At 41.0% G+C, this 14144-nt stretch overlaps 1 protein-coding gene across 1 annotated transcript in view; it reads left to right on the forward strand.

The window, feature by feature from the left end:
* Window positions 1–14144, forward strand: part of DENND1A (DENN domain containing 1A) — a gene marked incomplete at its 3' end in the record, with an annotated part of 1241355 nt that overhangs the window by 1029552 nt on the left and 197659 nt on the right. The window contains exons 14-15 of the mRNA XM_089664905.1: window positions 6869–6970; window positions 7067–7154. Coding sequence (XP_089521031.1) covers window positions 6869–6970; window positions 7067–7154 — 190 coding nt within the window. The remainder of the gene's footprint in view (window positions 1–6868; window positions 6971–7066; window positions 7155–14144) is intronic.

A 14144-nucleotide genomic window follows, 5' to 3' on the forward strand; every position in this document is an offset into this window, starting at 1 on the left:
ACCATTTCTCATAAAATAAAGAAAATAATAAAAACTGATAGTAAGAAAAATATTTAAAAAATAGCATGTACAGTGGGGCAAAAAAGTATTTAGTCAGCCATCAATTGTGCAAGTTCTCCCACTTAAAAAGATGAGAGAGGCCTGTAATTGGCATCATAGGTAGACCTCAACTATGAGAGACAAAATGAGAAAGAAAATCCAGACAATCACATTGGCTGATTTGGAAAGAATTTATTTGCAAATTATGGTGGAAAATAAGTATTTGGTCACCTACAAACAAGCAAGATTTCTAGCTCTCACAGACCTGTACCTTCTTCTTTAAGAGGCTCCTCTGTCCTGCACTCATTACCTTTATCAATGGCACCTGTTTGAACTTGTTATCAGTATAAAAGACACCTGTCCACAACCTCAAACAGTCACACTCCAAACTCCACTATGGTGAAGACAAAAGAGCTGTCGAAGGACACCAGAAACAAAATTGTAGACCTGCACCAGGCTGGGAAGACTGAATCTGCAATAGGCAAGCAGATTGGTGTGAACAAATCAACTGTGGGAGCAATAATTAGAAAATGGAAGACATACAAGACCACTGATAATCTCCCTTGATCTGGGGCTCCACGCAAGATCTCACCCCGTAGGGTCAAAATGATCACAAGAACAGTGAGCAAAAATCCCAGGACCACACGGGGGGACCTAGTGAATGACCTGCAGAGAGCTGGGACCAACGTAACAAAGGCTACCATCAGTAACACACTACGCCGCCAGGGACGAAGATCCTGCAGTGCCAGACGTGTCCCCCTGCTTAAGCCAGTACATGTCCGGGCCCGTCTGAAGTTTGCTAGAGAGCATTTGGATGATCCAGAAGAGGATTGGGAGAATGTCATATGGTCAGATGAAACCAAAATAGAACTGTTTGGTAGAAACACAACTCGTCGTGTTTGGAGAAGAGAGAATACTGAGTTGCATCCAAAGAACACCATACCTACTGTGAAGCATTGGGGTGGCAACATCATGCTTTGGGGCTGTTTCTCCGCAAAGGGACCAGGACGACTGATCCATGTACAGGACAGAATGAATGGGGCCATGTATTGTGCGATTTTCAGTGCAAACCTCCTTCCGTCAGCAAGGGCATTGAAGATGAAACATGGCTGGGTCTTCCAACATAACAATGATCTCAAACATACCGCCCGGGCAACGAAGGAGTGGCTTCGTAAGAAGCATTTCAAGGTCCTGGAGTGGCCTAGCCAGTCTCCAGATCTCAACCCCATAGAAAACCTTTGGAGGGAGTTGAAAGTCCGTGTTGCCCAGCGACAGCCCCAAAACATCACTGCTCTAGAGGAGATCTGCATGGAGGAATGGGCCAACATACCAGCAACAGTGTGTGCCAACCTTGTGAAGACTTACAGGAAACATTTGACCTCTGTCATTGCCAACAAAGGATATATAACAAAGTATTGAGATGAACTTTTGATATTGACCAAATACTTATTTTCCACCATAATTTGCAAATAAATTCTTTCCAAATCAGCCAATGTGATTGTCTGGATTTTTTTTCTCATTTTATCTCTCATAGTTGAGGTCTACCTATGATGCCAATTACAGGCCTCTCTCATCTTTTTAAGTGGGAGAACTTGCACAATTGGTGGCTGACTAAATACTTTTTTGCCCCTCTGTACATCTAGCACTTCATTAAGACCATTTGTGGAAAGATTATCCAACTAGAATATTGTAAAATTCTTACTTTTCAGCATAAATTCTTAAACTATTCACATACACACCATAGCTGTAGTGAGATAACCAGTATCCCAAAAAGTCCCAGTTTACTCAGCTCTTTCCCATGTAAATATCAAAATGCCATAATACACTATACTTAAGTGAGCATTTCTTCACAATTGTTTCTGTGGTTACTGAAACAAGGCCTTAGTAGCTTAATAGTCATGGTCACACACAGGAAACTGCAAGGGCTGGTAGGGAAATGTATCTGCAAAGATTTGATAAAATCCCTCATTTCATAGGACTGTCCAACAACATTTTGAAAAGACTTCTGGCCATGTTTGATATGAGTACATGCCAGACAAAGTATCTTACACTGATAGCTCCTTTTCAAAGATAAGAAAGAGAGAATACTGGAAGACTGATCCAACCCATTCTTCTCCTTAAACACCAGGGGCAACAATATGCTCCACATTCCAGTATTTTGGAAAATAGCCCTGGACTTACTGGGAAGTTGTAATATAGGGTCGTAAAGCAATATACCCCTACTCTGTTTGATTATGCTGCAAATTGTATTGTGTTGATCCTCAAATTACAAATGAAAGGAAAAACACTCAGACATCCTTTGTAGACTTTCAACAGAGAGAATATCATTCAATATACTGTAGGAGGCAACAATTATTGTTGGTGATATTTGGCAAAGGGCTTCATTGATCATTTTATGACCATACCCTTTCTCAAAAAATGTATGGTTTACAATCAGGCTTTGGATTTCAAAATCCCCTGTAGAAGAGGATATCCTGTCTGCAAAATTGCCTGAATTGGGTTATTCAGTTTTCACCAAGAATGATGGCAACTGGCTCTATATAAATGGGAATTCCCATCAGTAGGTTTTCAAGAAAATTGTACATCTGCTTCAGATAAGTTAAAATGTTACTAAACCCACAACAGTAAAATCAGTCTGTATATGCAGTAAAGCATGCTGATTATACTCACTGTGGAACCTAAGGGGTTAATCCTCTGCACTGTGTAAAAAGGCCGTTTGATCCTGTTTTCTCTGCCCCTCCTCTTGTTCAGATGTCCACCTGATAAGACAGACTGAGGGATTTTTTTTTTCTTGGGAGAGTGCATGTGATCAGCACAGCGCCAATCCACACTGTCCAGACAGAGGTCTGGGGCTTTGCATCCTCCTAGAGCAGAAAGAAAACTCCTCCTACAAGCTTTAACCAGTGCTCTGCTGAAGTCACAAGACTGCTCTAACTGATGATGAGAAAAGATATTTAGCAGTTTATATTTACTAAAATAATTGCATTGCCATGTTCTATGTACTGTGGGAGACCAGATAGAGTGAATGCAGGGTCCTGGGTTTTGTAACACTTTAAGATTAAACTATTCTTATTGATTACTGGTGTAACGTTAATCCCCAATGAGTTACTGTTACAGTAATTAACAAAGTTCCTTACCAAATTCTTACTACCTTTCCACATTGATGATTAGATAATGAGTGTAGTGGCCATAAAAGACCAAATGTCTATCAAAAGGACTGTTTGCCAATATAAGTCCTCCCAGTAGCACATGAATATGTTTGTATAACTGGAGGTAAAATTGACTTACTCCGATAGCGATACCAAAGATTTGTATGTAGAACCTATCAAGGAACTGGAAGTAGTTATTATGCAGAATATAGTATCTACAAGAGAAATTCAATGTCTACAGTACTATGAAAGGTACAGTATGTTCTTTGCAAGGAAGTATTGTATTGCAAAAAGGCCAATTTGGTGGACTATTGTGTGTAGCAGTGCGGTACCCTGCCAGGGTCCAAATGAGTATTATAACACTGGATTCTCAACCAGGCTGGTTGAAGAGCTCCAGTGGGTTTGCCTACTGCAGAGGAAACTGGCTTTTCAGTTTCCTCATTGTTTTCTAAAGTCCATTCTGGGACCTGCAGCCTGGAGATTTCTAAGAGATCCAGCTGGGATGAAATCTTGTGTTCTGGGTCCAGATTTTGTGAACAGCCCGCACACTGATTGTGTGTGTGTAGGTCTTTTTGAAGAGACCTGACCATGGGTCTGTGCTCCACCCCAGCAGACGGAAGGTCGACACACAGAAGTCAGAAGGGCTCCACCTAGGGGAGAGGTGGCAGCCATTGCAGCAAGGGGCTGATAGCAATTTGGACAGTGTTGATGAGAAAACAGTCTGTAGGAGACAGACGAGGGCCTGAAGTGGAAGGCCAGAGCTGCAGTGTTTTCTTTATCAGCCAGGAGGCTGAATGTTTATTTCTTTGCAAGAGCAAAATGCCATGTGATTTGGATTTTTCTGGAACTTTGAACTTTCTTTTAATAAAATTGGTCCAGAAAGGCCCTTAAAAGGAAGAAAGCAAGTGGTAGTGTCCTTTTAAAGCTCTACCATTTGATGCTAGTTCTCATATGTGGTATACAGTGATTTAACATTGAAAGACTCCCATAAATAGCCTTCATCCTACTTTTAGTTGCTCAAAGTTTTAAGTGTATGTTTTTGGTACCTTTACAGCTCACTAAAACTATGTTTCACTACACTTGAAAAGTGAATAAATTAAAAGCATGATGTATACATGCATTCCTTTGGTATATCGTAGAGTAAAGCAAAGAAAGTGTGAAGAGATAAATTATTGGTTATTATACAAAGATATTCTAAAATGGTGTAAACGGAATATTTGGTACTCCTAGACTGATTATAAATTAGTGTGTCATAGTGATGTTTCAGACTAACTATTATATGTAATTAGAATCACACCAGCCTTCAATCTTGTAATCAGTCAGCCTATTTAAATGGAAAAAAAGTAGTTACTCTGCTGTTTGATACCATGTGCACCACACTGAACATGGACCAATGGACATGGCTGAGGTGATCAGAGACAATTATAGAGGCATTTTGGGGCCTTGAAGGGCCCCTTTCTCAAGACCCTGAAAATTTGGTTTCCTATAACTTATGTTGCACAGTCTTCAGTTGTTTTAATAATTAAATTATTCTGATGAATCCAAAGAAAAGTTTGACTTTTGATTATGTTTGAAAGTTTTCCCAATTTTCTTTTCTCTGAGCTGGCTACGACACCGATTTCACAATTCATATATGTCTAGCTATAGGACCACCCTTGCCTTGCTCCTTATTATATGTTTTACTGTCCGAGTGCCAGAGTATTGTTTATTATTTTAATGAGAATTAAAAATGTAAAAAGATGAAGAACAACTTTTGATTTCACAGTTTTGTGTTGAAGAATATGTGATTATAGTGTTAGGGGTTAGATCTGCTTTAACACATTGTTAGTGTATTTTTTAGATATAGTGAAATGTCAGTATTACTTTCTTTAAAAAAAAGTATAGAAAAATTAAAAAGTGTAACTAGTATGTAAATTCCAGTTGTCAGCTGTTTATCCTCACCTCCCTGCCTGTCTGCAGTACCACACCCAGGGACTAGCAGGGAGGAGAGAGACCTTGCAGTGTAATGAGCACCGATTGGCTGCTCCTCAGAAAAGAGGAGTGTCTGGCTTATCCTTTATCCCTTTCAATGCCAGAGCTGTTTTTGCTTTTTTTGCACAAGTTTAAAAAATCATTTTAGGCCTGGAGATTAAATAAAACTCCCAAAGATTATATATTTTCTGAAAGCAGAGACCCTAGAGAATAAAATAGTGGTAGTTCCAAATTTTTATGTTGCATGATATTACCGCAAAATTTCAGTACAAAATCCAAGTAAGTTAATTTTAGGGCACAAAAAAAAGCAATAAACTACCTTTTTTTTTTGCAAAATATAAAAGATGAGGTTGCACCAAGAAAACGGATATCCAACATGTCAAACCTTAAATTTGCTTTTGCTCGTGAAATGGCAACGAACTTCAGTACCCTATATTTTCTATAGGCAACACTTTTAAAGCCCCTTCTAGGTCATCAGTATAATGTTACAGAGGAGATCTGGTGCTAGAATTATTGCTCTCATCCTAGCGTGCGTGGTGATATGTAACGTGTATCACAATCAATGTTTTCATGCACAGGCGCCCCAGCATGTGCTTTTACGTTTGTAAGTGTGTATATGTGGAGGTGGGGGGGCCTCAATTTTTTGGGGGAATAGCGATGTTATGTGCTTGGGTGTAACTTTGATTTTGTACAATAAAAAAAAAAACCTGATGATTTTTGGTGACAGGTTCTCTTTATTGAGTCATCCAGGGTCTAAAAGACCCTGGATGTCTCCCCTGTGCTCCACTAAATGTAATGCAGTGGACATTGCACTGCATTACATTCTTTCCCACCCTTCGATGGTTGGGAAATCTTTCAACAGGGACCTGGAAGTGACATCATAGCGTCACTTCTGGGTCAGGACAAGAAGGGGAGGGGAGTGGACATGTCCGCTTTCCTCCCTCCCCACTAGCCAACGACGGTGAGCTGATCCCGGGGCCGCTGATGGGCTGAAGGTTAAAAAAAACTATGTGCCACCTGGAACTTCATGTTCCGGGTGTCGGGCAATATGAATTGAAACAGACTGTTACTGGAGGAAGAGAGTTGATTACCAGCTGTTTTCCGCCAAGGTGACCTTGTACCATCAACGTTTTTAAAGTGTTATCCTTAGTATAGCCTCAGACTTGCATGTTAACCAATGTGAATATATAGCAACTTGTATCAGACTGTTCTGTGACCAAATTATGTATGAATGGCGTGTTACTATTTAACATTTATAAGCTAATAAAAGTGTAATTGCACCTTTTGTACCAATATACTTATGTAAGAGCACCCCCGCTCGCAGCCCTCCTCCAAATTTGCATGCAGAATTCCATAAGAATTCTTGGATAGCAAATGTGTGGTTCAAGTGAGAAAGATTTTTGACAAGCAGCCACACTAGTCACTGATAGACCAATTTCTGGATAGGGGACAGGTGAGTATAAGACTGGGAGGGAGTCATATGTGAGTTTAACTGTACCAAAGATTTACAATAGTTACACTTTCGGTCTGCACAGTTTGGTTGCATTTAAGTTTCACATGCCTATCCCAAAGAAAATGTTGTTGGAAAATATATAGCCAGTTGTATACAGATGATGTTTCAAGTTTCTTTATATTAATATTATTAAAGTCCTTCTAGCTTAAAAATAAGATCAAATAAACTGTTTATTGATAGGCTTTACTTCTTGCAGGAGGAACCAATCACATTTTGTGAGGAGACCTTTGTATCCCACCGTTCCAGTGGAATGAGACCATTTCTTCAAAATGCAATTCAGCTGCAGCTTTTTAAACAGGTGTGTTGTTTAAATACTATCTTCTATCAAAAGGGTTATATAAAATTTATTGGTAGGGCTAATCAAAGCAAAAATATGAAATTGGTTTATCTTTAGTTCATAGATGGACGCCTTGACCTGCTGAACACAGGAAATGGATTTAGTGATGTATTCGAGGAAGAGATTAATATGGGAGAATATGCTGGTAAGGAATTTTGGGAAGGGAATCTATCGCTTCTGTTTGTTTTTCATTTAGGAAGTCCATTTATTCAGTGTTTAAATACTTAAGTCAACCAGAAAAATTATCAATATTATTGTCTTTCGTATGTATTTTTCGTTATTTAGGAGCACCTCATAGGCTTGTAATAGTAGCTGCTTATGTCTGAGGATTAGCAAATTTTACTATTTTCACTTCTATAAACTTCTGGGCATTTTGGAGAAATACATTGGAAATTATTTGAACCTCTTGAGGATTGTATTTTTGCATGTGTATTTCGTTATTGGACACTTTTTTCTCATAAAGTAAAAGATAGCCAAAAAGTAAGGGCTTGTTCACACTTGACTAAATTTCTAACTCTTCAAAAATGCCCCTATCGCATTAGTATGGGCATCAGACAGGCAATGAGCTTTAGTATGGGCATTTAACAAGCTTTATAAATGCTCCCCAGATGGCCTATGCGCTGTTTTGAGGCATTTTATAAGCGTTTTACAAGTGTAAAGTGTACCATTAGAGTTTATTGTAGGCATTTGTGGTGCGATTTTAATGCACTGCAAACGCCCCGCAAATGCCTGCCAGTGCGTTCAAGGAGCGTCACTATAGACTTAAATGGGAGGCGTTGAAAGGCTTCAACTCCTCCTGACATGACATGAGGCTTCAATTTTGAAGCGACACGGCGCTAAAGCTTCATGTTTTGATAATGTGAACAGCACTGTGTGCTGCCCATGGTATCATTTCCATAGGCGTTTGAGGAGCATGGAAGGGTCAGCTGCACTGGTGAAAGTGGTAAGGCGGCGGGGGGGTTTCAGAGGAAGGCACAGTGATGGGGAGGTTTCAGATATGATGGTGAGAAGGGGTTGCTGACTTGGTGGAGGTGAGGTAACTCCAGATACATAAAGAACCAGCAAACACAAATGCTCCTGCGCTTGGGGATGGACTCGATGCAGGCTACAACCACATTAATTATGTCCTGGAACATGCACACCTTGCTGCCCTCAAATAGACCGGGGGAATCCAAATATACTGAATGAGGAAAGAACAAACAGAGGGCGCACAGGCCTAGTGCATTACCATAAAAAATGTTTAATAAGAAATAAAGTAGGTGTTGTACTCACAAACGACAATAAAGTCACTTGGCTCTGAGGAAGAGGCAAGTCCTCGAAACGCGTCAGCCTATTGGATGTCTACACTCCCTATTGTGGACTTTTACTCAGCGCGGTGTTGACCCAGCTGTTCTTTTATGATGTGCCTTGACTTTATTGTCGTTTGTGAGTACAACACCTACTTTATTTCTTATTAAACATTTTTTATGGTAATGCACTAGGCCTGTGCGCCCTCTGTTTGTTCTTTCCCTACTCCAGATACATTCCTGTAGAGAGTTACAAATAGGTTGTTAGTGGTAATAGACTTCCTGTGCAGAGGATTCTTTGTACAACCTCAGAACTCAGACCTGCTTTAAATTCCCATACCCAGCAGTGCAAATCAAAATATTAAGACCACTTCTCACTGCCATTTAATTGTGGTGCGCTGCTGCATTATTTTATAATGGGTTGCATATTGCAGCCATTTCATAGTGGGCTTTCAATGCATAGCAATAAAAAAAAAAACAAATCTGCACCCTCAATGCTTTGCAACGCAGGTCATTTGTTATAGTGTGCTGCAGTATGTGTTTGTGCTTTATGGTGCCATTCTGAATGAACAGCACCTAAATGCACCACACCAGGGTAGCATGTGTTGCAGTAAAAACGCACATTACCATAAAGCATAGGTCTAAATTATAACTATACTTTTAAATACTTTAATCCAAATGGACCCACTGTCCATGTTAACTAAACACCCCTGCATTGCAATACAGCCCATGAGCATACACATTATTGGGTGGTACTCAGTTCAGAAGCCTTTCTGCATACTTAAAAGTAGACAGCTATTGTGTTCAGACCTATGAAGAACCCAGTACCCATAGCACTCTGCTCCCTACCACCCAGCACTCCTATCTCTGCACCGTCCTGCACCACTGATTCTGAACCTTCCTGTCTCCCACCAACCCTGACACTGCACCCCTCTCCTGTACCACTGACTCTAAACCTTCTTTCCTCCCAGCACCCCACTTCCCCTGTCACCCAGCATTCCTACTAATGCACCTTTCTGCTAGTTACCAACTCTGCTACTCCATACTCTCCCACTGCTCCCCCTTGTCACCTTTGTAGGGGCATGAATAGATCAGGGGAATCAGAGTCTGGAATTTCTGGGCTCTCTTAACACTCCCTCTGGTGACACCAGTATAGGCAAGTTATGTAATAATACATTTACACACTATTTAGTGCCAACAATTTGCATAGCACTTTACAAAATAATTGGAGACAGTAAAGTATACAGTTCAAGATCAAAGTTAGACCTTACAATCTAAATGAGAGTGCAAGTGATAGAAAAGGTAATAACTGTGAGAGTTGATTACAGTAAGTAAAAGTTTTGATATTAGATACATTCAGGACAGACTTCCCTGAAGAGATAAGTAGTTTTTTAAGGCATTGCCTAAAAGGTGGTCAGACTAGTTGATAGTCAGACAGATTTGGGTAGGGAGTTGCAGAAGGGAGATGCGCTGGAGAAGTCCTTGAGGTAATGAGGGAGCTAGAGAGCCGGAGGTTTTAGGAAGAGTAAAGAGGGTGGTTTGGTTTATATTTGTTATGAATTGCTTTGTAAGAAGTTTTTGGAATTTTATACATTGGGCGAGCAGAAATCAGCGCTCCAATCTTCATGCAAACCAAGGAATTGTCAAATGCCAACCGAAGAGGTGCTGCCCTTCTGAGATCGGGAAATCTGACCACTGGTGAATAAAAACAAACAAGGGCGCACTCTCATCGTGCATTACCGTGGTATAACACATAATTTATTAAATAGAAAGGATGTATACTCACAAACCAACGTGATAATGGGCAGTATAGGTGATCCACAAAAACAGTCACAATGCAACTGTGTCTAGTGATGCGGATAACTAACGCGTTTCGGGAGTTAAACCCCCTTCCTCAGCTCTGAGGAAGGGGGTATAACTCCCGAAACGCGTCAGTTTTTCCGCATCATTAGACACAGTTGCATTGTGACTATTTTTGTGGATCACCTATACTACCCATTATCACGTTGGTTTGTGAGTATACATCCTTTCTATTTAATAAATTATGTGTTATACCACGGTAATGCACGATGAGCGTGCGCCCTTGTTTGTTTTTATAAATCTGTCAGTAGTGTTCATGATAGACTAAAGGAAGAATAGCCTGTATAATGGTAGGCCAACGAGGAGGGAGTTGCAATACTTGAGGTGGTAGACAGCAAGGAGTAAATTAGTAGCTTGGTGGTTTAATTGGTTATGAAGAGGCATGTTTTGGAAATGTTATGGAGCTGAAGGTTGCAAGAATTTGGCAGTGATTAGATGTGGGGGAAAAAGAGATGTCAGAATCCAGGATTAAACCTATCACCCTGGCATGATAGGCGGGACTGAGTTGTTCTATTAATCTTAATGGAAAAGTCAGGAACGGGGATGTTGGGTAGGAAATATTATGAGCTAAGTTTTGAAAGCTTACATTTGAGGAAGTGTTGTGATATCTATACCGATAAACCAGTAAATTAGCAATGCCTAGAGAGACCGAAGGGGTGAACTGAGGAGTTTAGAGATAAATTTGGGTGCGGTCAGCATAGAGATGGTATTGAATGCTTTGGGTCACTACCATCAGCTGACCAAGGAAGAAGGTGTGCATTAGGAATAGAGTAGGGAGTCCAAACACAGATCCTTGAATGAGGTATAGTTGTAGGTGACACTTAAGTAGAAATAGGTAGGAGTATAAATAAGAAAGAGTGGCATTTTGGAGGCCAAGATACTAGCTTATTTTGGTTGGTCAACTGTATTTAAAAGCAGCAGAAAGTTTTAATGGTATGAATACAGAGTAGTAGCCCTTGGTTTTAGCAGTTGTTGGTTCTGGAAGGGCAGTGTTTGCGAGTGTTGCAGGTGAAAGACAGACTGAAAGGTTGTTATCAGTGTGGTAGCAGCTCAGACAGTTTTGGACAAGGCGATCTGAAAGTTTAAATGTAATTGGGAGCAAGGAGGTGGGTTCTAAGTTGTCCAGGGGATCTGGTGTGGGCCGTTTAAGTATGGGGTGACCAGTGCATGTTTTAGAGAGATGATAATAGAGATGAAGAGAACATGTATGTTAGAGGGTGTAGTATAGATCAAGAGGGTGACCAAGTAGCTGTAAGTAAATGGGGCCCAGGGGCCAGCTGTTTAGGTGGGTGTCAGAGAAAAATATAACTACTTTCTCTGTAGCAACAGGGTCAAAAGAGAAAAGTATTGAATGTGGTGGTAGACATGCTATGTTAAGTAGGGAGAGATATCTGGACAGTGCTAAAATTTTTAAAAAACAAGACAGATACAATTTGTAATGAGATCTCTAATTTCTTGGACAGTAAGCTAGTGGGTGGAGGATGAAGTGGAGAGTGAAAAGAAAAAAGAGCTAACAAGGACTACATGAGCTGGTGTTAATGTGAGTGACAAAATAGGTCTGTTTAAGCATGGAGGGAGACATTTTATATTAGAAGGGTAGATTTATACAAGGTAAAGCCTTGCAGGGATTTAGTTTTACGCCATTAGCATTAGCACTGCAGATTTGCATGTCCATTGTGTTAGGTCACAATATGAGGTACAATTGAGGAGTTGAGTGGTAGCCGGGGTATTAACATTAACAGGGATGTTAAATTCACTGAGAAAGTAGGGTAGCCAAGCTGAGAAGCTATCAAGGAAGCATGATACCTGTCTTGGAGGCTAATGAATCACAGCAATCCTCAGAAAAACTCGAGAAAAATTCACTAATCTCCAAAAGACAAGAGGTTGGTAAAGATAGGTGAAGGAAGAACTTGTGGGGGTAGAAGGAATTAGTCTCTGCTTCACTTTTAGCCACTGGGTCTGGGTAAGTGAGAGGCACAGTATCATGTACCCGGTAGCAGAGTCTAATATGGTGTGGAAGACCTCTATTACACCTCTTATTCGGGGCCCCTGGTAGTGTAAACAGAAAGTGCCGATATACACGAGCTCCTGTAAGTCTTGCTAGCAGCAGAACAGGAGTCCACGTTGGGCAGGTAAAGTCATCAGGGGTCTTCAGTAAGGCAGGCAACTGGGCAGCTGACTGAGGAAGAATGGTACTGTTGACAGCAGACAGATGAGACAGTCGCTGATAGCATACTGTAGATCGGCATGAGGAAAGACAAACAACTAGGTGCTAATTCCCTCAACCAACTCCGGGTAACCAGGAATGAAAGAAAGGCAATCCCGCAACTGCTCCAATGACCATTGAGAGTATATAGTCAAGAGAAGAAGCATAAAAGATCAGAGCGCTCGTGGTGAGAATCCAGATTAAAAAACAATAGTGTTTATGACCAGCAGACAATGTAAAACAGTTTATTGGAACAATAAAACCAAATCACCATAGGGATGTATCCATAAATGGATGTCATACAGGGATCGATGCAAACCATAGACTGAAGTAATGATGGGAGCTGGGAGCTGCTTAATTATGTGTAGACATGGCAATGGAGAGCCTGGGTGGTAAGCTCTGTTGGTCGAACATGGGAGTGCGACAATGGATGGTGTGAAGATGCCCAAGGCCAGCCGTCTAAAAAAAAAACACTACTAGAGGGATGAGAGTAGCAGACCAGACCTCCTTGGTGTGCCGGAGATTGTGCACCGGAAGTGATGTCACAACACACCTGAAATGACCTCAGTGGAACACAAGCAAGCTGAAAACAACCATCGAAGGCCCTCAGTGGGAAGGAGATTTTTTTATGCTATATCGGCATGATCAGCAGGTGGCAGCAGGTAAGTAGCAGAGTCAGACAGGCCAGGCCATACACAGGCAGGACGGATCATGTACAGGGCACAGACAGAAGCGTAGTTCAGGTAGAAGCCGATCAGTGGAGCAGAAGTCAATGGAACAGACAGAAGCGGAGGTCAGAAGACAAATCAAGGTCAGTGCAGGCAGAGTTCAAGGGGTAGTCATGTTAATCCGGGTCAGCAACTGGAATCATAGGAGGCTGAAGGGAAAGCAACACTGATCCTGAGCACTAGCCCAGTTTAAATAGGCCGTATGGCACCAGCATCTGTTGCAATGCTTGAGTATTCACACAGGTATGAGCACCAAGTGTGCATTAGCATGTGCCCAATTTCTGTAAGCATGAGAGGGAAAATGTACTAGCCTGTGCACAGAAGTTGTCCAGAAGAGTCATCCTGACAGAGTCAGATTCCTGAATTTTCAAACCTGGGTTTCAGTAACAGCAAGTAGATGGAGATAAAAAGGGTCATGAACAAAGGTGAGGTTTGTACAGACAGAGCAAGTGGGCATTCCAGAGGGTACATTAATAAAGTGAGGCTGGTCTTTGAAAGCATGGAAATTAAAGCTAGAATGTGTGAATTGTGGCTGCTTCCAAAAGAAGAAGGATGCCCAGTGTGGGTTAAAGAGAAAGTTGAGGGCCACAATTAGGGGAAATACTTTCAGAGACAGTTAGGAAATGCAGAAGGCTAAGGGAAGAAAGATGGGAGCAAGATAAGTAGTGCAGTAATAGGAAGAGGGCAGGAGTGAGGGTTGTGGCGTTGCACCAGAGTGGAGCATTGTTGTTTGCAGAGACTTTCTTGTTTTTGCCTTAAACTGCCATCACACTAATGCAGAAATTACACTTTGACAGCAATTATCATAACAAAAAGGCCTGAGCCCCCTGGCATATGGTGTGGGGAAGTATTAATCATTTATTAAATTAAGATTGATAAAAGACAAATGGATGAAAGGGGGCATTTTCACACCAGGACAAGCCAGAGCCAAAAAGATAACTTAACAGTTCTCCAATCAAACAAGACAACAAGAAATCTGTAATTTCACAGCAAAATCAAATTTGATTAAATCAATCCTGTCATCCCTACCCACCTTAGGCATGAGTTGAATGTGT

Source organism: Staurois parvus, unplaced genomic scaffold, assembly GCF_062004578.1.
Source record: "Staurois parvus isolate SC_StPar_1 unplaced genomic scaffold, SC_StPar_1.0 ptg000002l, whole genome shotgun sequence".
Taxonomy (NCBI): domain Eukaryota; kingdom Metazoa; phylum Chordata; class Amphibia; order Anura; family Ranidae; genus Staurois; species Staurois parvus.